This window comes from Cyphellophora europaea (genome assembly GCF_000365145.1).
Source record: "Cyphellophora europaea CBS 101466 unplaced genomic scaffold supercont1.2, whole genome shotgun sequence".
Lineage (NCBI taxonomy): Eukaryota > Fungi > Ascomycota > Eurotiomycetes > Chaetothyriales > Cyphellophoraceae > Cyphellophora > Cyphellophora europaea.
In genome coordinates, this window is record NW_008481808.1 from 3612042 (window position 1) to 3639007 (window position 26966).

The 26966-nt window shown below is 54.7% G+C and overlaps 11 protein-coding genes across 11 annotated transcripts; 6 read left to right on the top strand and 5 right to left on the bottom strand.

The window, feature by feature from the left end:
• Positions 1-392: 392 nt before the first annotated feature.
• HMPREF1541_02882 (uncharacterized protein) lies at positions 393-1475 on the top strand (the record flags this gene model as incomplete). Its single annotated transcript, XM_008717237.1, has 1 exon — positions 393-1475. One exon carries the CDS (start codon positions 393-395, stop codon positions 1473-1475), a length of 1083 nt encoding a protein of 360 aa, XP_008715459.1.
• A 249-nt stretch (positions 1476-1724) lies between these two features.
• Positions 1725-5087, bottom strand: HMPREF1541_02883 (uncharacterized protein; the record flags this gene model as incomplete). The annotated part of the gene is made up of 1 exon (XM_008717238.1): positions 1725-5087. One exon carries the CDS (start codon positions 5085-5087, stop codon positions 1725-1727), a length of 3363 nt encoding a protein of 1120 aa, XP_008715460.1.
• Positions 5088-5441: 354 nt separating this feature from the next.
• Positions 5442-7466, top strand: HMPREF1541_02884 (uncharacterized protein; the record flags this gene model as incomplete). Its single annotated transcript, XM_008717239.1, has 1 exon — positions 5442-7466. The coding sequence occupies one exon, from the start codon at positions 5442-5444 to the stop codon at positions 7464-7466; it is 2025 nt and encodes a 674-aa protein (XP_008715461.1).
• A 2807-nt stretch (positions 7467-10273) lies between these two features.
• Positions 10274-10861, bottom strand: HMPREF1541_02885 (uncharacterized protein; the record flags this gene model as incomplete). The annotated part of the gene is made up of 1 exon (XM_008717240.1): positions 10274-10861. One exon carries the CDS (start codon positions 10859-10861, stop codon positions 10274-10276), a length of 588 nt encoding a protein of 195 aa, XP_008715462.1.
• A 2166-nt stretch (positions 10862-13027) lies between these two features.
• On the top strand, positions 13028-14080 carry HMPREF1541_02886 (uncharacterized protein; the record flags this gene model as incomplete). The annotated part of the gene is made up of 1 exon (XM_008717241.1): positions 13028-14080. The coding sequence occupies one exon, from the start codon at positions 13028-13030 to the stop codon at positions 14078-14080; it is 1053 nt and encodes a 350-aa protein (XP_008715463.1).
• Positions 14081-14275: 195 nt separating this feature from the next.
• On the top strand, positions 14276-15613 carry HMPREF1541_02887 (uncharacterized protein; the record flags this gene model as incomplete). Its single annotated transcript, XM_008717242.1, has 1 exon — positions 14276-15613. The coding sequence occupies one exon, from the start codon at positions 14276-14278 to the stop codon at positions 15611-15613; it is 1338 nt and encodes a 445-aa protein (XP_008715464.1).
• Positions 15614-15699: 86 nt separating this feature from the next.
• On the bottom strand, positions 15700-16392 carry HMPREF1541_02888 (uncharacterized protein; the record flags this gene model as incomplete). The annotated part of the gene is made up of 1 exon (XM_008717243.1): positions 15700-16392. The coding sequence occupies one exon, from the start codon at positions 16390-16392 to the stop codon at positions 15700-15702; it is 693 nt and encodes a 230-aa protein (XP_008715465.1).
• Positions 16393-16883: 491 nt separating this feature from the next.
• Positions 16884-19304, top strand: HMPREF1541_02889 (uncharacterized protein; the record flags this gene model as incomplete). The annotated part of the gene is made up of 2 exons (XM_008717244.1): positions 16884-18938; positions 18990-19304. 2 exons carry the CDS (start codon positions 16884-16886, stop codon positions 19302-19304), a joined length of 2370 nt encoding a protein of 789 aa, XP_008715466.1.
• Positions 19305-19871: 567 nt separating this feature from the next.
• Positions 19872-20832, bottom strand: HMPREF1541_02890 (uncharacterized protein; the record flags this gene model as incomplete). The annotated part of the gene is made up of 2 exons (XM_008717245.1): positions 19872-20541; positions 20672-20832. The coding sequence occupies 2 exons, from the start codon at positions 20830-20832 to the stop codon at positions 19872-19874; spliced, it is 831 nt and encodes a 276-aa protein (XP_008715467.1).
• A 1558-nt stretch (positions 20833-22390) lies between these two features.
• HMPREF1541_02891 (uncharacterized protein) lies at positions 22391-23008 on the top strand (the record flags this gene model as incomplete). Its single annotated transcript, XM_008717246.1, has 1 exon — positions 22391-23008. The coding sequence occupies one exon, from the start codon at positions 22391-22393 to the stop codon at positions 23006-23008; it is 618 nt and encodes a 205-aa protein (XP_008715468.1).
• A 432-nt stretch (positions 23009-23440) lies between these two features.
• On the bottom strand, positions 23441-25327 carry HMPREF1541_02892 (uncharacterized protein; the record flags this gene model as incomplete). Its single annotated transcript, XM_008717247.1, has 2 exons — positions 23441-24835; positions 24887-25327. 2 exons carry the CDS (start codon positions 25325-25327, stop codon positions 23441-23443), a joined length of 1836 nt encoding a protein of 611 aa, XP_008715469.1.
• Between the last annotated feature and the right edge of the window lie 1639 nt (positions 25328-26966).

A 26966-nucleotide genomic window follows, 5' to 3' on the forward strand; every position in this document is an offset into this window, starting at 1 on the left:
GCTTTTTAATGATGAATAGCGGCAGAGATCGTACAATGTGATACATGATCATGCCCATTTCATCCGTGACACCTGGGAATCAAATCAGCTCTTCTCACTTCAGGATCCGCGTATGTCAGGCAGTGAATGTGCCAAGACCCTCGGACCCGTGCCCCCGTTCAACGGCATCAAGCAACTATTGCCCGCTTCCATGCTCCCGAGAATAGCTTCAACCCTATTGAAAAGCACTTGGTCCAACGCCGGATACTTGGACGCAGTAGCAGGCTTCGTACTGCGCATCACCATCTGCAAGCACACGGCTAAAAAGGCTGCCAGAGTTGTCTCCACGTCAACTATATTCGGCACCCTTTGACCTCCAGGACTTTTCTCGCCTGTAGCAATACATGTCAGACATGCCACCTGAGATCTCGCTCGTCGGCGTCGACTGCAATATAGCATCGATAAATGGCCTTGTAAATATTGGCACTCATCGGCTGCATGTCCAAGTCGCCGGCCCACCCCGAAAGGATGATCAGGACCTCATCATCTTCATCCACGGCACAGCCAGCCTCCTCGAGTCATACGCAGCTACGGTAAGAGCCCTGGCCACCAAGCATCGGGTCCTAGTATTCTCTCGATCTGGACTTGGCTACTCTGACCCTAGACCCTCAACCAACGACGAACCAACCCCGCCGACACTCGACGACATCGCCATAGAGCTCAGCTCCCTGCTCTCTACTCTGAACCTCAAACCACCCTTTGTCCTCGTCGGCCACTCCTGGGGTGGCATGATCTCTACGCACTGCATCGCCAACACTTCCTCCGGCGTTAACATCCCAGTCCGCGGCCTCGTCATCCTCGACGGCGGCGCCCCAACTCACACCACCACCTCACCAGGCCCCTACAACTCCTTCGCCGAAGACCCCGGCACACCCTGGGCCCATCCCTGCGTCCAGCAGGTGATTCAAGGCATCGTAACCTTTGACCGCATGAACCCCTTACCCAAACTCGCCCTGAATACCACCGAGCACGAAGCGCTCCGCCACGCCATGTCCCGCTCCCAGCACGCCAAAGGCGCCCAAATCGAATTTCAAGCCCTCTTCAACTCCTACACCCCCTTCAAAGCCCACGGCTACCTCGACGCCTCTCCCACCACCATCTCCAGTCCCACCCCCATTCTCAGCCCCACCATCCCCCTCGCCCTAGTCCACTGCCAAGCCTACCTCGAATTCGACTCCCTCATCGCCGAAGGCCTCTCACGAGGCAACGGCACGCCGTCCGAGCGAACAGACGCGCAGAACCTGCTCAAGACCTGGAAGGAGGACACGCTCGCGAACCAGCGCCAGTTTTTGCGGTTGCAGCCGGATGAGAAGCTGAGGAGGGCGAGCATGGCGAGGGAGGGCACCACGCATAATGTCCATACCCAGGATCCGGCGAGTATTCTGGGGGCGGTGGAGTGGGTTTTGGCGACGAGGGCGGAACTTGTTGGGTCGTGAGCATGGAGGGTAGGAGGTCTAGGCTGGGGCGGAGACGGAGGCGGAGGACGTTGATGAGGTTGAGGACCATGGCCGCGGCTCATGGCTGCACCACAATCGCACCCACTCACGAGGCGCCAACATTGAGAAACCCAAGAGCATTTGATCAATGTTCAAAAAATCTGGTGGTGCTTCTTATTTACAAATCTGTCTATCCCACCAGAACCCAAGCGCTAGGCTTGATTGATTACCTTGTGCTGTACATGTATATCATCGCGCAACCACCCTTCCTCCACCGCTTCCACCCATCCGGCCACCAAGCCAGTGCACCACACTCAGCCACCCGGCCACAACGCACGCAATCCAATGCAGCCGATATGCCCACGTCATGCCATACACGGCCGCGTACACCGCCAGGCCAAAGAAGCCGACGTTGGTGACGATACGCCCGTACCCGCCACCAGCGGCGGCCCAGGAGGAGCCAGGCTTATTATTGGCGTTGGCCCGATTCGCCTTCGCGTTCCTGCCTAGTCGTAGCCGCAGTCGCGGCACCATGACACCACCGGCTAACGTCTCGACCAGCACGATGAAGGGTGCGATGGCCAGGATGTTGTGGTGCGAGCCAAAGGCGGACCAGTACGGCACGGCCAGGTTGTGCACCCAAACCACCAGAACGGGCAGGTTGAGGGGCAGCACCCACAGCATCAGGATGAGCACCGCATAAGTGTAGTTGAAAAAGTTGGCAGCGGCGAGCGTGCGCGAGTGCGGAGTGGCGTAGTGGTAGGAGAGGGCGCGGGTCGTCGTGGCTAGTTGCACGAGGCAAGCGACGACATAGGCGAAGGGGTAAGGGATGATGGTGGCGACGAGGCCGAGGAGGAGTAAGGTGTTGATGAGGCGACGGCGCGGCGTGGAAGTGGCGAGGATGGATAGTGCGGGAAGGGTCGAGAGTGGAGGGAGAGGTTTGTCCTTGTGATCTTTTTCGTCCCCTGAGGATGTGGGCGAGGCCGGCAGTGCGGTGTACGGGGCTGGCGAGGAATTATTAAAGTGGGTGATGAGGCGACCGAGGCCTACAAAGAGATGCAATAGCGCGAGAACTAGGTAGTGTAGGACGACACAGGCGCCGACGCAAATCAGACCTGCGAAGGGCACGAGGAACCAGAAGAATGAATCCTGACTGCCGAGTAGGAGATCATTCTTGCCGAAGTCTGTTGTTGTATTTGTATTAAGCGAAGTGGCAGATATGCTGCCGGCGGTGGAGAAGGCGGTGGCGAAGAAAGTCATGCTGAGGAGTAGCACAGGCAGGGGTAGGCGGAGACTTTGGTCGAGTGCTTCACCGAAGCTGATGAAGATCCCAGTGTTGTCGTAGACACGAAATTGTTTGCGAAGTGTCATCGCTACCACGAGCAATGGGAAGACTGCAAAGATGGTTCGGTAGCGAATAGAGAGCTTGCCGAGAGATCCAGGGAGATCGGCATGCAAGGACACTTCCAGCGCACTGTTACAGGTTTGATCGCTCCAGATTTGAAATGCGACTCCGTCAAGGCCAGGATTGGAGCCGTCCAGAGACGGAGGCATGAACGGCGAAACACCGTGCAGGTTGACGTCTCCAGACTTGAAGTTCACGAAGTACTTGCTCTCGTGATGAGGACTCTCAAGGTGCTGCCGAACAAGAGGTGTGAAGAGCTCGACATCGTCTCCGCAACCATGCTGGCGGACTTGAAGCTTGTATGCGAGCAAAGATGAGTGCAGAGCAGGGATCCTGATCTCGTTGACCATTGATCTCTTTGGGGGCAATTCAAAGCTCTCACCACGAAGCAGGAGCTTTGTGAGACTTGCTGTAGAAGTTGTGACTGCAGAGGCTGCATCAGCGAACTCAGCCAGAACCCAGCTCGCACTTATCTCCGTTGACTTGTCCACAAGGGCAACGAGTTGGAACTCTTGCAAGTCCGCAGCGTCGTACTGGAGATAAGTGAAGGGAGTGCGTTGGTCAAAGGCATTCTGAGATGTTCTCGTAGAGGCTGGCAGGCGAATAGCATCGCCAGTAGGCCGCTTGCAAGCTAACCGCGTCGCAGAAGAGTCACCGCTGGACTGGTCAATCTGCACAGGCAGAGAATTGGCGCTGCCAGACGATATTGGGAAAGTACTGCAGAAAAGCACCTCGAGCTTGTCGCCGAAGCTGCCCTGATCGTCCATGGTCTGGTCTGTCAGGAGGGAGAAACTCTGCTGCCCATGCTTAGTCGTGATGGGAATGGGCAGCAATCGTGTACTTGGGTCGTCTTGGGCTCCTAGCCGTCGTATAGCAACGCCACCACTCTTCTCGGTTTCAGTCCTTCCTAACGTCAAAAGAACATCGTGGTGTTTGCTCTTCTCGGTGAGATGCTTTTCAGCATTCGTCTCCAGCCCGGTTAGAAAGTACTTTTGAAAGACTTTCATCCGTTCAGCTCGAGGAATTGTCTGGCCAGGTCTCCTGACGTCGACGATCTCAAACATGCTCCTGACAAGTACCTTGCGCATCTGGTCAGCCCACGTAATAGCAAGATGGTCCATGCTCGTCCAGATATCAGGAATGCCGCTCGTGAAGACGGTGAAGCCGTTTGTTTCTGGAACTAGACTACCAATACTGGTGTAATCCGACGGCACAGTCGTGTCTCGGCCTCCGCCCGCAATGCTGATCAATGTGGTCTGCGCGAGCGGGTTCATGCCCTCCTCTTCTTGGAGGTAGGACATTCGCCAGTACTGGTTGATCTTCTCGTAGAGGCTCACCATGTCCGCGTCGAAGGCCACCGGTGGCCTGGCATGTGGTGTGCTCATAGTGATGAGTGTATTGACACTGTTGGCTTGGTACTTGCTGGTCACCAGGACTGTTCTTGCAACAATGCCCCCCATAGAGTGTCCGATCAAGATGACCGAGCTGGGATCCGGTAGATTCGCGTTTTTGCTTCCTTTCCGACCTCGGACAGGGTCATGATATAGTGACAGAATGAATGCAATCGCCTCATTCACATACTCGGCCTGATCTATCAGTGTCTGACCATGGAAGGCTGAGAGATCTTCGTTGAAATTAAGTGTAAAGAAATCAAACGCTCTCTTCCCGTCTAGCTCCTCTTCTCTATCTCGGTTCTTTCCTTTCCAGTAGCGGGCAGCCTCGCTGCTGAGACTGCGAACTTGCTTATAGCTCCCTGCATTGCCCGGAATGAAGAGAACTGGGGCGCCCCGCAATCCCAAATCTCCGCTTGCAGCATTATACTGATCGACACCCTCTTCGCGGTACAGATGTAGGCCGTACTTGGATGCAAAGCGGGAATATTCGCTGTCGAAACCCTCCATCTTAATATAGGCTGGCGTCATGAAAGACATGCCGCATCCCTGAGGATCTAATTGCAGATTCATGGTTGAGTGAAGAATCGCGCCGATGGACAATAATGCGAGGACAGTGGTGATTAGAGTGAGCGGTCTGAAAGCCCAAACACTTTGAGTTCGCGCATCGAGCGCACCGTTCTTGCCATTCCCATCCTGCGATTTGAGGAAGCCGCGTACGTCGGTCATATCGGAGGAGGAAGAGGAGCGCTCGCCGGTGGGGGAGGACGGAGAGCTGTCGCCATGATGGGCGTTGTTGACAGGCTTCAGCAGCATTCTGCCGCGTCCGGTCCTGTGTACGCCCAGCTCGATGAGGCACACAGCAGCCGGCGCCGGATTGTCGCGTGCTGTTGAAGGAGCATAAGGGAAAATGGAGACGGGGAATAACGAAGTACAAGCCTCGTAATTCGTAGGCAGCTTAGCGAAATCTTGTCTCAGGGTAGCGGACCCCTATTGTAGCTCGCCGGCCGGAATAACGAGACTTCCGCGACAGTCTTATCTGGCACGGACGCTATCGAGGACCGCAACATCACTTCGCAGCATCGTCAGCTTCAGCTTGCGAGTCTCAGTCAGACAAGCATGCCCTTATTAGACATGCATCCTTGATCGTCCTATATATCGCCCTCTGTCATGCCTTCCACCGAGAAGACGACTCTCCATACAGATGCAGAGTACGACCGAGATGCTTCCTTTGTTGACTCTGACCCAGGAAGTGATAGCGATGCCGGGGGCATTCGAGCAAGTGATGAAGAGGTCCTGAATGAGACAGAAGAACAAGAGAGATTGTTGCGGAAGCCTGGTCGATTCGATGCCGTGCGGGATGTGTTCGAAAAGAGTGAGCGACGGGAGAATAGGAGGAGGCGACGGTCTCGGAACAGTGGCAACCAGGTTCGAGACGAGGATGGTCAAATCATGTTTGAGATGGAGAATGGCTTCAAGGACAACAGCTCTGTGAGCTCTTTTGATCTAATCGCGGACCAGGACGAATCCAGAGGCAGTCAGCCACGACGCGGCAAAATGTTGTTGGTACACTTGTTCATTGTCGCGCTCTTCGTGGCTTTGGCCTATGGCGCGTGGAAGGCATCCAAGAGGCCGAATGCACAGTCTCATCTAAGGACCTACTGGAACGGCACTCACAGCTTCAAGCCTACCACAATTCTGGTCTCCCTGGACGGCTTCCGTGCTGACTTTCTCAACCGCGGTCTCACGCCAGCACTCAGCGCCTTCATCGCGTCCGGCGTCTCTCCTCGATATATGCTGCCTTCTTTTCCATCGGTCACGTTCCCGAACCACTTCACTTTGGTGACTGGGCTTTACCCCGAGAGCCATGGCATTGTTAGCAACCAATTTTGGGATCCGGAACTACAGGAAGAATTCCACTACACCAACACCAAGATCTCAATGCAGCCCAAGTGGTGGGATGCTGAGCCTCTGTGGGTCACCGCCGAAAAGCAAGGTGCACGTACAGCCATTCACATGTGGCCAGGCTCCGAAGCTCATATTCCTGACCGCGAACCCACTTACATTGACAAGTACAATGGGTCTGAGGCACTACCTCGAAAGGTCGACAGTCTTATGCGTTGGTTGGACATGCCTGGAGATGACGATGAAGGCGAAGGCGAGAAGAGACCTCAGCTTATGCTGGCATACGTTCCCAATGTGGATGCAGACGGTCACAGATACGGCCCCAACAGCACCGAGATTCGAGCGACTATTGCCGATGTTGACAGTATGTTGACCATGGTTGTCGAGGGCTTGGTGCAGCGCAACCTAACCGAGATTGTGAATTTGGTGGTTGTGTCAGATCACGGCATGGCGACGACTTCGGTGAATCGCGTTATCCAACTCGACGATCTCATCGACATGTCTCTTGTCGACCATATGGATGGATGGCCTTTGCGTGGATTGCGACTTAAGAATCCCGAGCGAGATGTTCCGATCTTATATGAGCAGCTCCTTGTTGCTTCGAAGAAGACGGATTCATTTGAGGTGTACACGTTGGATACGATGCCAGAACGGTATCATTTCTCGAAGAACGATCGGATCGCACCATTGTGGATTGTGCCGAAGACGGGATGGGCGGTACTCGAAAGGGACGATTTCGACGTGGCCAAAGCTATCGCGGCAGGTGAAACCTACAACCCAAAGGGTCTCCATGGCTATGACCATGAACATCCGTTGATGCGAGCAATCTTCGTTGCAAGAGGACCGGCTTTCCCACACCCGGCTAACAGCAGAGTTGCAACGTTCCAGAATACCGAAGTCTACAACATTATTTGCGAGAGCATTGGCGTGAAGCCGGTATCTAACAATGGCACGCTACACCTACCATTGAAGACTGAAGGTCTACACAGCGATACCGGTGCACCGCAGCTCGAGACACCCCAAGATGAAGAGGAAGCCGATGAGAATGCGAACACCATAGAGCCTCCCGGAACCGAAACGGCGGCAGATGCCGGAAGTGGCATTCCTGAAGATGCTGCCGATCAAGCCTCGAGTGAGAAATCAGGGAAGAAATCTTGGTGGAGCTTCCTCCATGATGGGCTTGAGAAGGCTAGAGAATGGGCGAAGCAGTTCGCTGAAGCCATCAAGGCAAATCATCCGAACGAGAAGATGGATGACATGGCAGACGCCGACAGTGGCAAGAATGGCTGAAGTGTCTTTCCTGATTCTTTGAGGCACCTGCACTATGTTTGCATGCATCAGCAATGTCTCACGAGAAGCCACCAACCATATATGCTGGACAGCTTGGTGGCAGTGCCCGAAAACCTGCAGCAGGTACTGCAGTGTTTGCCACTGGTCGTTTCCAGGAAAGCGGGTGCAGCGCATGCGGGGTGTGGCACAAACCCGGTCGCGTTAAAAATAACAGAGGTGCATGGGTCGCCAAGCTCTCGCGTAAACGGCGAGCTTGCAGGGGCCTTATGCGCGGCTATGCAGCCTTGTACTGTGTAAGCTTGTTACGGCCTCGATCCCGGTTCCGGTCGAGGCATGCCCGCTTATGATGACTGGCCCACAACGACGTCGCCTCGATGCAAAGGCTCCAATTCTTACGTCAGACCTTGCGCGAGATCAGGCAGAGTGACACCGAAGCGTGAGGCTGATTCTTTGTTCTTGGTCGAGATGCGAGAGTCCGGCAATACAGACACAGGGCAGACAGAAGCGGACGTTTCACAACTGTGAGGGTCCTGTGCGACAGCAGATGGCAGCGAGGATGACACTGCCTGTCGCTGAAATTTGGGCTGGAACCATGCTCCGTGCATCCGGAAAGCTCTGAGTGGAACTTCCTACAACGATACTCGCCACTCCACTACAGAGTAGCACCGGGCGGAACAAAACAGAGAACCAGTGTGCCCTGGATTACAGTGCCGTGCGAGATTCAAAGAAGCGGCTTGGGCTGGCTGCGAGACTAGGGCGCACACTGACTCATCTCCTGGGAAGGGCATCTTTCCGAAATCAGGCTGCGAGTTGCACCGGCACTTTTCAGCCACGAAGCATGCCTGGTGCTGAAGAAAGGTCATGTTCTAGACCTGCACCTACTTTCACGTGGCCAGTATACGAGCTCTGAGCGAACAGCCGAACACAGAATCGCAGTAGATCGCTTTACCAGTATTTCTAGGCCTGGCCGCTCGCTGACTCGTACCAACCAACACATGATCCAGTAAACCAATGTTGGAACGTTATTACCACACAAGAAGCATTCCAAGCGACGTGCTCCGAACCTGAGAACCACGCCGGATCGGGTAGTCTTCCAGGACCCATGTCAGCAAACAAATGGCAAGTTCGGACCAAACCCAGACGAGCCAGAGCCAACCTGCAGGAGGAGGCTATGGTGGGCCTGGCAGCGTGGCTCGGATAGTAGTAGCCCTTCTGGTAATACTCGTCACAGTAGGTCATCTCCATCTCGGCAACCCTAGGCTTAGGTAGTCGAGGCCTCTCTGACTCTAGAGGCCTACCAAGTACACCGGGCCTGGTCAATCGTGCTGGGATTCTGAATTCTGACATGCTGGTTGCTAGCTGCTTGGCCTATGAGAGGACCAGTGCAGAAGAATAATGCGAGAGGCTGGTTAGCAAGGTGTTTTGACAGTGGATGCTTTTTGCAAGACAGCGTCAAATGCTTAACTGCTTTCTCGGGTCTCGGATGCTTTTGCCTACTGTAACTTTCCAGTGTTGACAGCATTCGATGCGTGGCAGCCGTTGCAGCCGGCTGGGTACATTCAGGGTATCAGAACCCTCCATGAACCGTTACAGGCTCGTTAATCGTGCCCTGTTGTGCTGTGCTCTTCGTATACCAAGTATAAATTGCTGGCGCATGTCTCGGTTGGCCTGCTACCACTAGGCTGGAAGTGGGTATTGTTGTGGAGATCATCCTGGCCTGCCACGCACTGCGAGCATTCTAGCATGCTGGCAGGGTATGGGTGGACCGAACATCTCGCACACCGGGTTTGTCTCTTGTGAGATGGCACACAGTGAGGCTTTCGTTCAGCGGGCAGTGGACGTTGATGTCTCGCGGCAATATGCCTCGCCTTGCAGCCTATTCGTGACCTTGCGCACTGCGTACAGTACGTGAAGGCACGGGGCCGTGTATTGCAGTGAGGTCGTGCTAATGTGTGCACGCTGCTCCATCATGCAAACACGCACGAGCGTACCAACTCCGAATTGAAGGCGTACTGCAGCCGGACTTTCATGCTTCTGCTCGTTATCTGGCACAAAACCCACCTTGGAACCCTTTCCTGCAAACCGGTGTACACGCCGATCTGTGAAGGCTCGATCTCCATCGAACCGTGTACCTAACTATAGCATAGCCACAGGTGTCCTGCTTGTTTGACCTAGGCCTTTCGCTGGCGGGGCCAACTCTGACGCGTGGCAAAACGTGGTTCCGTGCGTAGGTTTTTGGGGCCCTCGATGAACGAACGAAACCCTCAGAGCCGGTCGGCTAGTTCGATCAGGTCAGTCACGAGGTGGGTGGGTCTGAGACATTCTGGAAAGTTTGGGATGCTGCACGGTGTAGATCTGTGATTCATCTTCCCAGCCCCATGGATGCTGGTTACGGACCCTGATCTGGGCAGAAGGGAGAAGAGGCTGGGAGGTGGGCGTGCTGGTTGGTTTGAGAGGAGACTGTTTTGCAGGTTGAGGTGGAGGGAAGTCATTGTGGCAGGTGAAAGCATGAGAATGGCGTTTGACGTCCAAGATATCAATTATCCATTATACTGCCGTGTCCGGCAGCATTAACTCTAAGGAGTGTGTAAGAGACTCGTCAAGCCGTGTCAGAACAAATAAGGAGACTCGTTTTTAACCCTGTACCCAGACCAACCAATGCAATGCCCCATGACTATCAAAGATGCAATATGCCCCTAGAATGTTGCCGGTAGTGCTGCCGTCCCTGTTTCATGCTGCAGATGAATTTGGTGACCGCGCGATGGCAGAGGGAATGAAAATGTCAAATGGCCTAAGAATCAATCCCTTTAGTAGTTCTTCCAGCCGGTGGTGGTCACGGCCTCCCAGCCGGTGGTCGTCTCGCAGGGAGCAGTGTAGGTGACGGTATCGTAGACCGTGGTGGGCACAGTGATGGTAGAGACATCTTCCCAGCCTTTGGTTGTGACGGTGGCAGTCTCGGTGATGGTGGAAACATCGCACCATTCCTTGGATGTGACGGTAGCGGTCTCGTAGATGGTTGAAACATCTGCCCAGCCAGTTTCAGTGGCAGTGATGGTGTTGTAGATGGTGGATACATCGGCCCACCCCGTCTCAGTGACGGTGACGGTAGAAACGTCTTGCCAGCCAGTTTCGGTGGCAGTGACAGTGACAGTGGACACATCTTGCCACCCGGTCTCAGTGGCGGTAATAGTGACGGTAGAAACGTCTTGCCAGCCTTGGGAAGTGACGGTGACGGTGTCGGTCTCGGTCACGGTCACGGTGCTGGCACCGTGGTCACCCCATCCGCCGCCCTGGCCGCCACCATAGCTGGGCTTGTTGTCACCCCAGCCACCCTCGGTAGGGGCGGCGGCAGCGACGGCAGCGAGAGCAGCAACAGCGAAGATCTTGGAGGCCATTTTATTGGGTTGTTAGGGTGTGCTTGACGAGACAAGTAACGAAAGTTGGAGGGAAGAGAAGGTTGATTGGTAGTGATTGTGTTGTAGCGATTGTTGTGTGGATGCGAAACGAGTAGGACGGTCGGGTTGGACAGGGTGTCTTTATACATCGTCGAGACTGTGCTGCTGACAGTTTGATTCTGGTAACTGTTCGTGCTATGCTGTACGGTGTTGTGCTATCCGTAATGCTGGGGGCCAGCCACTCTGCCGTGTCGACAAAATAGAGTGGGCTCAGACTGTCATCGTACCAATGAGGTAAAGCCACCAGCTCAGACATGCATGCTCATTTAGTGGACTTGTCAGGCAGGCTATGGAGTCGGTAAGGCTGGCGAGCATAAGCGGCGGAAATAGACTTAGCGATGCTGGGAAGGGCTGTGGGGTGCAGCCAACGTTCGACTTTCAAGCTTCGTCTTAGTACCGGCTATTGCGGCCAGCCTGGTGAGGACCCCAAAATAGACCCTGCCATGCATTAGCGGTACTGGTTCATAGTCATCATTGGCTGGGCCTCGGTGGCGCAAGCAACGGTCGGCATATCGCCAAGTGCCTGCAGAGTGCAGTCGAGGGTCCCAGCCATTGGTCAGATCAGGAGCCTCAGCCCCTCAAGACAACCACTAGCCCCCAAGGCAACATTTGGTGATCGCGAACTCGTACTTGCCACGAACCTGGTGTGGCCTCGTTATGCATAATTCAAGGCTAGTATCAGACTGCTTGGCCGTTGAATGGCCGTGGATTTGCCCCTCATGCAAGCTAAGATGCGGTGATTTAGGTACATCAGGTTTTCCCTGGCATTTGCAACAGCGCAGTACTTGGAGAAGATACATCGATGTCTTGATCGTCTCAAACATAGCCCATTGTAGTTACCCGAGTCTCACAGCGAGCGGGTTCTGGTAAACAGGCGTGGTACGACCCCCAGCATATTACCTTGGAAGCTATACTCGTTCATGTTGCACTTTGTTCAGGCCTTGTTGTGGGTATCTCGTTCCCAACAGCGTCAGCAGGCCAGAAGTTGAGAGGTCGCTGGAGGGGCCAGGATGGAGATCTCGAGCCACATCAGAGCAAGGCCACCGAAGCCTTCGGTACGACCGTAGTGGAGCCGACTGCGGGAGGTTAGGCAGATGGAGCATCGAGACGATTGCATTGCTTCATGATTAGTGTCGAAAGGGTCACTCCATATTGAGGACCAGTTTTACGCATCTCCCAGCTATCGGTGAGATGCCGAGCAACAAAATGTCCTCGGTTATTGCACATGCACACCGTTGACCTCGTGGACATCTGAAGCCTCCTGTACGGGGCTTTCAGGTAAAGTTAGACCCACCGTGAGCATAAGCTCTGTACTTCGACCGAGACACGGAAGCGGCGAGATCATAGATCTACTCCCAGCTAGCCAGATGCATCCCAAGTCTCGTTAAACAAGGTACTGTGCTCGCGAAATCAGGCCTGTCGGAGAGGCCAGCAGGCTCTTCGCACACTTCCCGGAAAGGTCGGGCTGAGACTTGGCTGGGTAAGCCAGCTGAGTCGGGCGGGGCAAGACCGACCCGGAGATCCACGGATAGTTCCAGCTGCATGAGGGAGGGTAGTACGCCCTCTTGCAGACACAACAGGCTGGGGGCTTTGTGGGTTTGTCCGGCCAACCACCCCGGAAAGAGTTCTTAGCAATGGAATCCTAGGTCATCGACCGATTTGGACGCGTTTTACTGTGACCACGACTCACCACCCGCTGGCTGTTGATTACAGATGTTGGACCGCGTTTAGTGTAGCCTAGACCTCTCGTGTAGTGAGCTTTCGCGTGCCTGTCATGCTCTTCGTATAAGGCATCTCAAAATAGTCGGCCCGAGGACCGAGATGCTCGTATGGAGTAGGAAGTGCCTGGTGTTGTGGTTGGGGGCGCAAGCAGCCATCATATTGAAGAGCGGGGCGGTGCACTTCAGAGGCTATCCTTATCGATAACAGCGCAGTGGCAGCCTTGGCGGGCCAGAAGTTGCCCGATTTCGAAGTTACTGATAATAACGCAGCATGATGGGGACTGAGTCTCGCTCAGCTCCTACATCCTTCCTCTCGGTCTTCGCTCCACTTATTGAGATCTTACCTCAGTGACGCCCGCTCTGGCCTGTCCTCATTGGACGATCCATGGTTGATTCGTCCTGGCAACTGCCACAATCCCCCGACTTTGTTCTGCGAGATACGCCTGATGCCGGTCGAGGCATCTTCGCCCGCAGGCCGCTGAAGCGAGGCACCCAAATCCTCACAACCTCGGTGTCTCTTTCGCCCACTGCGCATGTAATCCTGCGTGCGTACAGACGCGAAGTCTGCGCCTTCTGCTTCGCGTACGACCGTGGCCGAGAATGGAAGATTCGCCCCCCGAACACGAGCCTTGCCTTCTGTTCAGAAGACTGCCACAAGCAATGGCTTACGAGGTACGGCTCGGAGGCCTTAGAGGGCTATCTCAATATTGAGACATTGATTCAGAAGCAATTCAAGCAAAATGGCGATGCCCAAATGGAAGAAAACTTCTTCAATTCACACGATGCTGCTGAGAGGTGGAAGCAGGCCGCTGAGATCGGCGCACAGGTCTGCGAAGCCCGCCAGCAGGTGAAGCTTTCGAAGAACCAGAAAAAGCTTCTCCGGCAGCAGTCCGAGGTCAAGGTAGACCCAGACATACTCTCCTTCCTCTATTCCACTGCACTGAACGCTACCCCAGATTCCGAGTCTGCTCTCATGGCCCTCGCAGATAACCCTGATGTCTATCAGACTGCCTCGCTCGAGCAACACACCAAAGCATACGGTCTCTTGCTCACCCTGCTGCCGTCCGGACTTCTTGAGAACATACGTGCCAACCTCTGTCATGAATACGTGTCTCGTGCATCCCATAATGCTTTCTCCATTCGGCCCACCGCCGATGGCGACCACAGTGGCGAGTTTCTGGGATACGGAGTGTGGCCAGAAGCGTCCTTTTTCAACCACTCGTGTCGGCCGAACCTACGGAAATCAAGGGAGGGCAGGCAGTGGTCATTCTGGACAGCTTCTGACACTGACATTGAAGAGGGTGATGAGCTTTGCATCACATACCTTGGAGGTGAGGAGCGCGATCTCACAATTTCTCAAAGACGAGACAAATTGAAGGAAGAATGGGGATTTTGGTGTCGTTGTCAGAGATGCATTCAGGAAGAAGGCAACTGTTGAGATCTCTTGGGGTAAGCTTGGATTCATCAGATAGCAGACCGGCAAAGATGCTGTACATACGTGATAAGGTAGACATCGAGCAGGCGTGACAAGTTATCACGCTTGGCGGCACCCGCAGCATTTCAAACTGAGCTTAGTCATTTCCCGTCCTCTTAGCCATACTGACGCGAGTCACAACTCTTCACCTTGACCGTCATGACTACCTTAACGGAGAACGAAGTTTTGCGGTACCTCAAAGACAATTTCTCGAAATTTGCCAGCAGTGACCACGATGCGAGAGGCGTCGACCGGCAACTGGCCGTGTACACCGCATCCCTCGCTAGGCAAATAGAGGCTTCGCCATTTCCCGCGACCGAACATGTGATCCCACCTCAGATGACTGTCTTACGCCGTCGCTATCTCGAGGCTGTTCGTAACAACGCCATTGCTAAACAGGAATTCGCCGCAGGTATTCGACGCGTTCAAGTCGCAGGGCCACGCCCAGATCTCTTGCCCAGTAGAAAGGACTCGACCCCTAGACTAACGTCGCACCTGGGACTCCTGTACCAGCAGAGACTTTACGACAAGCTGAGCACAGTCGAGCGCTATTTAAACGAGCTAGATGGCTTAGCTGCCGGTGTGCAATTGAAGGGAGGCGGATCCTTCTCGAACGAACACCATTCACACACCGCGGCCACAATGATTCGTCTCGCGAGCTTTCATGATGATGCTACCCAGATCCGCGACTTGATCACAAAGCTGGAGCTCGCAGTCGTGAAAGCAGAATATGAATGCAAGCAGGAAAAGACTGCGCTGCAAGCTGCTCACGGGCAAGTGCAGACAATCAAAGGCCTGAACCCTAATGCCGAATTCCAAGCATTGAGTGCCGTCCGCGATGAACTTACCGCATGGCTAGAGCAAAGCCTCACGCTCTGTGCTTCTGCCGAAGATGCCGACGACGATGTGAACGAAGGCGAACCTGGGCAGATCATAACGGCCGAACAGGTCGAAGAGCAGTACGAACAATATCTCAAGGCACGACAGAGGGTACTGACTGCCGCCGATCGTCTGTCGAAGGTCTCACCGAGAGATGAACCCAAGATCATGCAAGTTCCGCGGCCTGAGTTGAAGCCTGCAATCCGCCATCTTACAGATCATGTGTTGCCGACAGAAGCATCATACCAAAAACGGCAGCTTGAGAACAGCATCAAACAGATCCACACGTATGCGGTGACCGAGATCGAGAGCGAGAGTCAGGACGCGCAAGAGAGTCTCGTTCGCTTAGCTGACGAGAGCCAATTGCTGCCAAAATACCCGAGGCTGTCCAAGTCTGAAAGGTTCGGAAAGGTGACCAACAGTCTTGGAGCAAGGCAAATCCCGACGAATGACGATAGAGTCACGGAGCAAGTTGAAGCATGGTCATTTGCAGCTGCTGCCGCTGACAACAGTCTGGAAGCTATTATCCAAGGCCATGTCAAGAACGCTACTAAGGCGTTGGACGGGGTGGACGAGACGCTACGAGACCTGACGTTCTTGAGTGGACAAAAGGTCTGAAGACTACCGTACCGGATACTTTTGGATGGTACAACATGCGTGGAATCGACGCTCTTTGGATGACCACCACTTCTCTGCCGAAGGACTCACTGCTTCTTATTCTGTGCAAAGAAAAAATTGGCACCGACGACCTTCTGATCGTTCTCCCTAGCCCAATCCCGGACGCCATGCCTCGGCTCGCCATATCCCCAATGCTGGCGGTCCTTTGGTGGTGAGAGATCATGTGTGCTACCTTGCAGCAGCACAAAGACGTATCGGTGGGCACCTGTCTTGGGTGGCGGACCAGGCGGTTTGTATCCCTTTAGCTCGCCAGGTACCTTGAAGAGCTTGGGCGGCTCTTGTGGCGGAGGCGGTGCCGGTCCAGGGAGGTCGGTAGTGAGGTTCGACAGCAACCAATGGCACATCTCTGACCACTTCGGATTGTTGCGTGACTTGGCATCAGGGTCAGTTAGAGCCAGGGTAAAGGTGGCGTTGTCTGTGAACAAATTGATGTCACTTTGGGCGTTGATGGCATGAATGACGAAAGTTGGGCGATGCTGGACATGCTTCACCGGGATATCATTGCCCAAGAGGACAGTTTCGTGGTATTCGGGGTAGGCGATGTCGAGGTAGAAGGTTGGCTCAAAATCGTCGAGGACATCCCCAATGATCTTGTTGTCTTTCAACGTGTCTCTTATGGCCGAAGCTGGTAGGTAGTCTTGCTCAATTGGCTGTTGCTCTACCCATCTAGCCGAGATGGGCGATGTCGCCAACAGCGCGGTGAGAAAGTGCTTCCACATGATGGCTCGAGGGACTCGGTACACGTAGTCGACCTACTGTGCAACAGAGAAACAAGCTCACATTCTGTAGAAGCACCCGAGCAGCAGTCGAGATGCTTCCCCGCGTCGCGATATGCGAGTTACCTCATACGCCGGGATGAGCTTCCGACAAGGGTGCACTTGCAGCACTAGCCACCGCCTAACAAGCCACTTGTGGCGAGACTTGGCATCCGCCAAGTCTGTGACGCTGCAGTGTTGGGGTGAACCTGGGCACTTGGGCTCGGGGGTCGATCTCAAACGCGAGCTCGCATGTGTTTGCCTGTGCTCCTCGCTTTTCATCTCACCGTCGCTATTCATCTTCACCCGGCGTCTTCATGACCACCTAATCTCACCTGAAGCCTTGACAGTCTATCCAGACTGCTAGAATAATTCACGCGACCACGATTCCTCGAGTTGACCGAGTCCATCCCTTCGTCCTGCCAGCTTCTTCCCCGTGCAACGACTAGGCCATCATGGCCTCTCTGGGCGATGACTTGCTTAACACTGTAAATAAGCTACAAGACCTGGTCTTTAATACCATCGGCAATGATTCTCTAGACCTGCCGCAGATTGTTGTTGTCGGATCGCAGTCTTCGGGCAAATCCTCTGTTTTGGAAAACATCGTTGGAAGGGACTTTCTACCACGAGGCAGCGGCATCGTTACGAGAAGGCCTCTGATTCTACAGCTGATCAATGTTCCTGCCGACGAAGACGAGCAATCCGAGTCTGCAGTGCCGCATACAGCTGAGGCAGTAGCTGAGCACGGCGAATGGGCCGAGTTCCATCACATTCCTGGGCGCAAGTTCACAAACTTCAACCAGGTGCGGGCAGAGATCGAGAACGAGACAGCCCGCATAGCTGGCAACAACAAGGGCATCAACCGACAGCCCATCAACCTCAAGATCTATTCCTCGCATGTCCTCAACCTCACCCTAGTCGATCTGCCCGGCTTGACCAAAGTGCCGATTGGCGACCAGCCCACCGACATCGAGAAGCAGACCCGAACCCTCATCTCTGAGTATATTGCGAAACCCAACTCCATCATTCTTGCCGTCTCTCCTGCAAATGTCGATATCGTCAATTCCGAGGCCCTGAAGCTCGCCCGACATGTGGACCCTATGGGCAGGAGAACCATTGGCGTTCTTACAAAACTAGATCTGATGGACCACGGAACGAATGCTCTCGATATTCTATCCGGTCGCGTGTATCCGCTCAAGCTTGGGTTTATCGGGGTGGTTAATCGGTCACAACAAGATATCCAGACCAACAAGCCCATGTCCGAAGCTCTCAAGGCCGAAAGCGATTTCTTCAAGCACCACCCAGCTTACAGAAATATCGCCATCAGGTGTGGGACGCAATACCTGGCCAAGACACTCAACCAGACTTTAATGTCGCACATTCGCGACAGGCTTCCTGATATCAAAGCCAGACTCAACACTCTGATGGGCCAAACCCAGCAAGAATTGGCTAGTTATGGTAGTAAGCAATTCAGCGGCAAGGAACATAGAGGCTCTCTCATCCTGCAGCTCATGACCCGCTTCGCGACTTCGTTCACATCTTCCATCGACGGTACCTCATCCGATATCTCCACCAAAGAGCTATGTGGTGGTGCCAGAATATACTACATTTTCAACTCGGTCTTTGGCAACTCTTTGGAATCTATCGACCCCACTCAGAACTTGTCCACGCTCGATATTCGCACCGCCATTCGCAATTCGACCGGCCCACGACCGTCACTGTTCGTCCCCGAACTCGCCTTTGATCTGCTTGTTAAGCCTCAGATCAAGCTACTAGAGATCCCTAGTCAGCGTTGCGTCGAACTTGTGTACGAAGAACTCATCAAGATCTGCCACACTTGCGGCTCCACCGAACTTTCTCGCTTCCCTCGTCTTCAGGGTAAGTTGATTGAGGTTGTTTCAGAGCTACTGCGCGAGCGCCTTGGTCCCGCTTCTTCTTACGTCGAATCTCTGATTGCCATCCAACGCGCATATATCAACACCAACCATCCCAACTTCCTAGGTGCCGCCGCGGCTATGTCGTCTGTCATAACGGATCGTAACGAAAAGGACAAAGCTATGCAACGTGCCGAAGACAAGCGCCGACGAGAGAAGGCACGGATGAAGCAGCTCGGCGTCAATGGTGCTTCCACCCCGGACGTCATCGAAGAGGAAGCCGAAGAGAAGAGCGCCAGCCTTACCGTTCGCGGCCATTCTGCGAAAGCCAGCCGGAGCATGTCACCGGCCGTTGGTAGACACGAGCGCGAGAATGGAACCGTCGGTCCTCGTGACTCATTCCTGAACTATTTCTTTGGCAAGGATGGTAACATGCCCGGGTCTCCATTGCCCCAGCCTTCGAATATGGCACCACGTCACGTCAGTCAAAACCTTGAGCCCAGCATTACACAAAGCATGCGGAGGCAAGAGCGAGCTAGCTTCTCGGATGCTCGAAGCCAAACACATCATCGCGAGTACAGTCAAGATGATTTTGTGCGAGAGCCAGAAAACGGTGACACTGACACCCCCTTATTCGTAAGTTCCTTATCATTCGGCTGTTTGATTTCATCTAACCATTCATGGCAGCCCGAGAACCCGACCGAACCCGCCCTTACCGATCGCGAACAGTTGGAGACGGAGCTCATCCGCCGCCTCATTTCCAGCTACTTCAACATTGTTCGCGAAACTACTGCCGACCAGGTACCAAAAGCCATCATGCATTTGCTGGTCAATCACAGCCGGGACGAAGTACAGAACCGGCTTGTGTCGGAGCTGTACAAGGAAGAATTGTTCAATGACCTGCTCTACGAGGATGACGGCATCAAGAAGGAGAGAGAGAAGTGTGAGAAACTCCTGGCCACGTACAAGGAGGCGGCCAAGATCGTGGGCGAGGTGTTGTAAGATCGACGGATATTGCCGACGACGATATGCCGATACCCGAAGTTTCTGGCTGCAGGCGTGTGCAAGAAGGCATCGACCGCATGCACAGCGCTGCATTGTAGAACGTGAAGAAGGACTCCACTCGGACGACGGTGCCACATGGATATGGAAATGGTTGGCCCGTCGTGGCACCTTTTTTTTGTAGAATCACCTCACTATCCGAGATTCCCCAAGAACAGCCGGGCTTGTATATTCATGTATGAATATTGCCATCCTGACTACAGCGACGAGGCAGGCGCGCTTGGACACGGGACAGGGACCGCTGCAGCAGTTGCAATTACAGTTGCAGTTGCGGCTGTGGTGCGGGTGGTATATATATGTGTATGCATGAATCTACTACTTGTCTCTACCATGCACCCACGCTTACACTTATTCTTCGCACGAAGCCTGTGCCCCCCAGCCTGTTATTCTCGGGATGTCCCAACAACTACAACCACCCACCAATCCCTCCCTGACCTCACCGATTCACCCCTCTACCATACCTACAATCGAATAGTCCCCTGCGCCCCATCGTTAGATCACTTCATCTCACCTCAACCAAACCTCAAACCACTCCCCCGCCTGCCTCGCCGCCCCCTCCATCGCCCACCTCTGCCTCCTATCCTCCCTATCCCCTCGAACTGCAAACCCATGACTGACTCCACCATACAAGTTAATCTGCCACGCCACCCCCTCTTCGATCCCCCTTTGCGCCAGAATCTCCTCAGAGCGCCGGCGGTGCGCGGCCGTGAAGATGGCGTCCGTCTCCGCAGCCGCGATGCTGAGGGGCGCGGCGACAAGGGAGAGCTCGGATTCTTCGACGAAGGAAGGGTGGGCGATGAAGGCGGCGTCGAGGTGGGCAGTGGTACTTTCGCCCTGCGGACGCGTGTCCGATTTGTCTCCACGCAGGAAGCGCACGGCGTACTTCGCGCCAAAGCAGTAGCCTAGCCCGCCCAGCTTCGTGAGGCCTGTATCAGCGCCACGCATCTTGGCGATGGAGCCGGCGACAATGGGGTCGACGGTTTCGGGCGTGTGTGGCAGGTGCGAGGGGTGGTAGTGGCCCTGCAGCCATTTGGGTAGGTCGGTGTTGGCGAAGTTGTTCATCGCGATGGCGTCGCCGTGGAAGAGGTCGGGAATCACGACCGTGTAGCCTTGTGAGGCGAAGGTGTCGGCTAGCAGCTGGGCGTTGAGGGAAGTGGGGCCAATTACGTCGGGGATGCTGTTTGGGAGGGAAGGGGGTTAGTTGAGGAGGGACGAGGTGGCGAAGGAGGAGAAATGAGAGGAGGGCGTTGACAGGAGAGGGGACAGGGAACATGGGAGTGTGAAGGCAGAGCGTAGGAAGGACGAACAAGAGCAGGCCATGTTTAAGGTCTTTGTTCGCAGGTGGCTTGCTGATATAGGCTTCAACGGGGCCGTTCTGTGTTTCGATCCAAGGTTCAAGACGGCCGCTAGGCGTGCCTTCGTGCTTGAAGCCGCTGATGCAGCAGGTGGAAATTGGGTTGGATGTCATTGTAAATGTGGTCTTCGGTGAAGTGGTAATCGTTAGTGTGTGCTCTGATAGAGCGTTTTCTGGCAGCCATGGTCATCTCTGCCTTCTCTATATGTTTAGTGCTGCCGGCGATAGTCATGGGCTTTATTGTGGAGGTACCGAGGTCTCACTTGTGCTTGGTAAGATAGACGGATGAGCTAGTGTGGTTGCTGAATGTGTCTTGGCGTGATGGATGCTTAGCAAAGCAGCCGGACGAAGGCTGTCAGGTTTGAAATGCAACAACATGGGGCTCGCGGACTTCGAAAGAAGTAAACTTGCCGCTGTAGAGTGCCCGATTGTCTACAGTAGAATAAAGTAAGGAGTATGGCTGCGTGCCAGATGCTCTAAACTGCTGATTCCGAGAGTTAGGCGAGCGACCACTGCTCTTCCATGGGTACCGTCCTAAAGAAATGTAAGTACACTAACAGGGTATTCAACGCAGGTCAAGATCCTATGGTCGATTAGCTCCAAAGGTTGATCGTACAACTGTGTCAGCAATAGTGACTTGTGACTATTTGAAAGCTCGATTCCCTCGCTGAATGGATCCCGGATTCCCTGCGCAATAGCTTCAACAACTGCAAGGCTCTACCTCAAGAGATGCGAGTTCGTACCCGTGGAGACTCCAAAGAGATTCATCTTTGTGACCTGTCCTCTACACCCCTCTCCTGCACCAGGACAGCTACTACGTCAACGCGATCCTGGTCGTGGCCGGTGCATGCACGCCGTTGCCCACACATGCCAGTGGTGAGTGATATCTTGACAACGGGAATGTCGTGCTTGTGGTAGCGCTCAGTCATGAATGAAGTTGCTGATGATGAAGATGTAGACGCGTCAAGGCTGCTACGATCGATGTTGGAAGTCGTGGCAGGATACCCACGATGCCGATTGATCGACGTCGCGTGCATTGCGCCAGAACGGCCGCTGCAGGCAACCGCAGAATTGGCAAGAGGCAACTAAACTCAATTCGGTTGTCGCAACACGTCGCGTCTCATAAACCGTTTCAACATCTCGTCTCTGCGTCAATTGGCGCCGCACCTTACAAGCCGCCGTTACCCTACGTCTATTTCTGACACAGTTGACCAAACACCCACCGTTGCTTAATGAGGCTTCCCACCAATGAGAACACTCTGTTGCAGAGGCTGAGCTAACGTCGCCGGTCGGCAGGCCGTCGATCCGAGCTCATCGCCTTGCCCTCCCCGGCCAGCTCAGGAACCTTTAGGGTTCTCGGGTTGTCCTTTTCCCACCCTCCTTGAGACTAAACGGGAGATAAAGTTGGCTCGGGTGCCAAAGTAAGGGTAGGGTTCGTGTGACAGCCACGTTTGGGGAAGTATATCTGGCAGTGCCGCTCCTCTCATACATCGCTTCTTTTCCCACACCTCTCATTCGCATCTCCAAGCGCTCTTTCCAGTCCTGTTTACTCGTGTCTTCTGTCTTTTCGTCAAGGCCGGTCCTCACTCTCTTCTTCAAGTCCATCTTAATACAGATAGGCTGGTCCTTTCCACTCTTTTACCACCAACATACAACACAAAGACATTGCAAGATGCATTTCTCTCATATCGCAATCACTTCCCTCCTGGCGAGCGCCGCTCTCGCCAAGCCAATGCGCCACCTTGCCCGTCAAGAAGCCGACACACCCTCCGTTCCGGACCTCGGGCCCTTACCGCTTCCCACTGGCATCTTCCCTGGCCTGACCAAACGCCAGTCTCAAGGCGTCGACCCCGTTGCTGGTCTTGGAAACAGAGTCGGCGGACCCACTGAGGGTACCGGCAACGGCAATGGCAGTGGTGGCGTAGATGATGGAGAAGACGACGACAATAATGGCAATGGCAACGGCCAAGGCAACCGTAATGGCAACGGCAACGGCAACGCAGCAGCAGCACCGCCGCCGCCGCCACCTCCACCAGCCGCAGCAGCGCCCCCCATGCAAGAGCCTCCCATGCAGCAGCCGCCTCCGCCACCTCAGCAGACTGCCGCAGCCACTCCACCACCTGCTGCAGCACCTGCGGCAGCACCCGCGACGCTGCCCGCCGAAGTTGCTGCGAAGATGATGCAGATGGTCTGGAACCTCGGACCAATCACGCAGTTGAAGCCCGGTCTCGGTGTCATGGACAACACAGTGCTGCCCAAGATCAACAACGTCGACTCCAAGGCGTCTTGAAGTCCCCGGATGAACATGGATGGATAAATGGAGTGACCGACGCACTCAAAAGCGTTGTGCTTGATACCCAAATGGAACCCGGCTGGTGGCGTTATTCTGTTCTGTGTGAGGGAGATATTGAAGGGCTCGCTTGAATGTAAATACATGGATTCCTGCCACGGAGTCGCACTCATGGCAGACGAGACGGGTGGACAGATAGTAGAAGCACAGGACTCTGTACTACAAATAAACAGCCGGAACAGCAACTCGCGAGCTCGAGTCGCTTTCAGATTATGATAGATGCAAGGGCCAAGATCCATCTGCTTGAAAATGGCATGAACATGATTAAAAGTCGATACGCTTGTTGCTCGGTACACAACTCCATAGCATAATACCAAAGCTCAACCACCTGCCCATCTACATCGCCATCACGCGTCTGCATGCGGTCCTCATCTACGCCCTCGCCTTGATGATATCACTCGCCTTCTCCGCCACAGCATACATCGTCGCCTGCAGATGCGCCGCCGGAATGATCGGCAGCACACTCGCATCAATGATACTCAATCTCTGTGTCCCATACACCTTCAGTTCCGCATCCACACACCCGCCCAGCCGCTCCGGCATCATCGGACAGCTGCCGCTCGGGTGGCTGAACGTGGGCGTCAGCGCCCCACTGCTCACCAGCACGTCCAACACCTCGTCTTCCTCCGTATACTGTGCTCCCGGCGTGACTTCGACGGGCTCCATGACACTCATGGCGTCGGTGTTGAACAGGCGCCGTGTGAACTGCAGGTTCGCGTACACGGCGTGTCGGTCGAAGGGGTTGTGCATCGCATCGTGCAGCACGGTGGGCACGCCTTGTGGGTTTGAGGCGTTGAGGTGCACAGTGCCTCGTGAGAGTGGCTTTTGTAGTGCGTTGGGCATGCGGCCGGCGGCGCTGAGGGGCATTTCGACTACGGCGACGGCGCCGCGCGACATGTCGGAGACGAGGGTCGCGCGTTGGGCTTCAAAGCCGGCGACTAGGCGGGGGTCACTTGCATAGATATCGGGAAGGTACTCGCTGGGGGACTGTGCAGCGAGGTCATCGAGGAGGGCGGACGCGGTGTCGGAGCCCACGACGGTTTGGAGCGAAAGGAAGCCGACGTAGCTGGCTTGGGATTTTGTGAGGGGACCGGTCTGCTCTTCGTGGTAGAGGCGGAGGGCTTCGGCGTAGAAGGTGGCGTTGGTGGTGAGTGTGGTGGGATTGGGGAATGAGGAGGTCACGTTCCAGGCCAGGAAGACGGCGGGGTGGTCCTGGAAGTTGGAACCGACGGCGGGCATGTCAAGCTTGGTCTCGATACCGGCGGCATCGAGCACAGACTTGGGGCCGATGCCGGAGAGCTGCAGGAGCTGAGGGGTGAAGATCGCTCCAGCGGCGAGGATGACTTCGTTTTTGGCTTTGAACTCGACGAACGAGCTGCTGTCGCGGTTGAGTGCCTTGACACCAGTAGCCGAAAGGTCTCCGGCAGCCTCGTTGAAGATGATCTCGTTGGCTTGGTGCATAGGCAATAGCTTCAGATTAGGCCGATCGGAGACTTTGTCATAGTAAGCGTAAAGGGAAGAGGTCCGCGTCTTGGTCTCGTCGTTGATCGAGGCTGGAGTCCAGTACTGTCCAACAGCGTTGCCGGCGGCGTGTTCCTCTATGAACGGCACGTCGAGCTCATCGAAGCCATTCTTGAAGTTGTACATATCAGGGTACTGGAATTCGGGAAAGCTGACTTTAGCAGGGCCGTCGCCATAGGCAGGTGTGTCGTAAGAGTAGCCATACTTGGTCTCGATGCCCGGATCGGGCGTCGCGAGGTGCGAGGCCTTGCAATGTTAGTACGATAGGTTACACTTGATCTCAGATAGCCAACTTACTTTCTTGTAGTATTTCTGAATCTCACTCCAGCCCCAGCCGTCGTTTTCGAGCGCCTCCCAGGAATCAAAATCAGCAGCGGATGGCAGATCCCACTGCATACCATTGATTTGCGAACCACCACCAGCCACAGATGCTGCTCGAACGGCAAAGGTTCTGTCTCCCATGTACGGCTCGGGCGCGGAGGGAATGTCGCGCATGGCGGCGGTATTCAACGAGGTGCCATAGAAGGGGATCTGAGTGATATTGCTACGGTCGATAGGGCCATACTCCAGGACAAGGACCGACACATCAGGATCTTCTGACAGGCGGGTTGCGGCCACAAGACCAGAGAGGCCACCGCCAACGATAACATAATCGTACTCATTGCTGCGAGGCAGCACTGCTGCTGTGGCCGCGGTGGTACCAGCGAGCGTCGCTGTCCAAAACGTCGCACTTACCATGATAAACGAATGACAAAGATAAACGAGAGACTGGGGTCGGATCTGAGCGACGGCGAGGCGTGACTGGAGCAGAGATAGGTGATGATCACTATGTCAGAGCATGTTATATGTCCAAGCAATGCTGTTCACTAGGGTGCGGCTCATGCGGAAAAGGTCACAGCCAGGCATTGGCGAGGGACCTGGGTCGAAATTGGATGAACATTGGGCCGTGGCATCTCGCCTTCCGTGCCGGTTTACTGTACATGGGGACAGACCAAGCTGCTTTTGTCAATGTTAGCGGCGCGAGAACCGTTACGCGCATGATGGTCGATGCCGCGCATACCGGCCATGATCAAAACTCGCTGGTCTCGGTCTGGTTCCTGAAGTCTGTACTCTAAAAGAGCAACGTGAAGTGAGCCTAGATAGCAGGGGTGGAGAAGCCCCTTTTCGCTGCCAAGGACCACCACTGTGTTTCTGTCTGTGTGGACTCAATGATCTGCAGCCGTAGGCACGGAAGTGGCGGAACACTGGACGAGTGGCAAGGACTTTGTGACTTTGGTTTTGAGCAGCTTTGGAGGGCGATTTCAGCAATGACAGTACCCCACTTACGGTCAATGCTCCAGTCAATGCACGAGACAGATAAAAGATCTTTCTATACCATTCATATCGTTCACCATGACGGGATCTAAGGTCCGGGTGCTTGATGAGATGTTTTCGAGTCATTGATGCATGAGAGGGGAAGTGCCCAGCAGCGCGGAGGCGTGGAGACGGCAGTTGCAGATGCCAATCTTGCCAAGTCGCGCTAAGAAGAGCTGGTTGAACGTCAAGTTACAAATCTCCAACGGCGTGTCTTATGAGTCTCATCCATATGGTACTCAATTTACCCAGCTGGCACGATTCTGGAAGCACGTGGCTATCCGAAAGACCGGTCGAGTTGTTCGACACTGTTTCTCGAATACGACGTTGATGACGCGCCTGGAAAACCCTAGACCGATGTTTCAGAACGCTGCAGTAGATCTTTGGCGGGAGCGAAACGATATCGCTAAGCTGCGTCCGGTAGCTTGGCCCGACATACTGTTCAACCTTGTCTTCCGCAGTCTGGACCGTTGTCCGCATGCGATTTAGTGCTTTACCTACATTCAGCAAACTTGACATCGAGGTGGTCTTGCTGACGAGGTTGCGGGATAATATCCCAGTACACTCTGCAGTGCGCAAAGCGTATTCCCTCCATAACTTGACCAGGCGCCGAGTGCAGCCTCAGTCCGTACTTACTCTACGTCCAGATCCGGGGGCAACAACTCAGGAGTTGCGGTACGGGCCTGCACTCCACTTGCGCCGCCCTTCGCTTCCGCCCAAGGCAAGCGAGCTTGCTTTGACCATATAAAATGCAAAATCATCGGGACACCTTACCATATGGGGCAGTTTTGACTGGTGTCCTCCCATCCCTACGGAGTACAGCGCTCAGAGACTGGTGACTCTTGGCACATGGCTGGCATGGTGCCTAGTCGCTTACCCCAACACTGATGCGCTCGCCTGTGCAGGTACACGGTACCTGCACAATGTTGCGTTGCATTCTGTCGGGAGAGCAAGCATGGTCCATGTCGATCATTGCCCCCTGCACAAGACCGCTGGATCTACACGAGGCCCTCGTGCACTAACG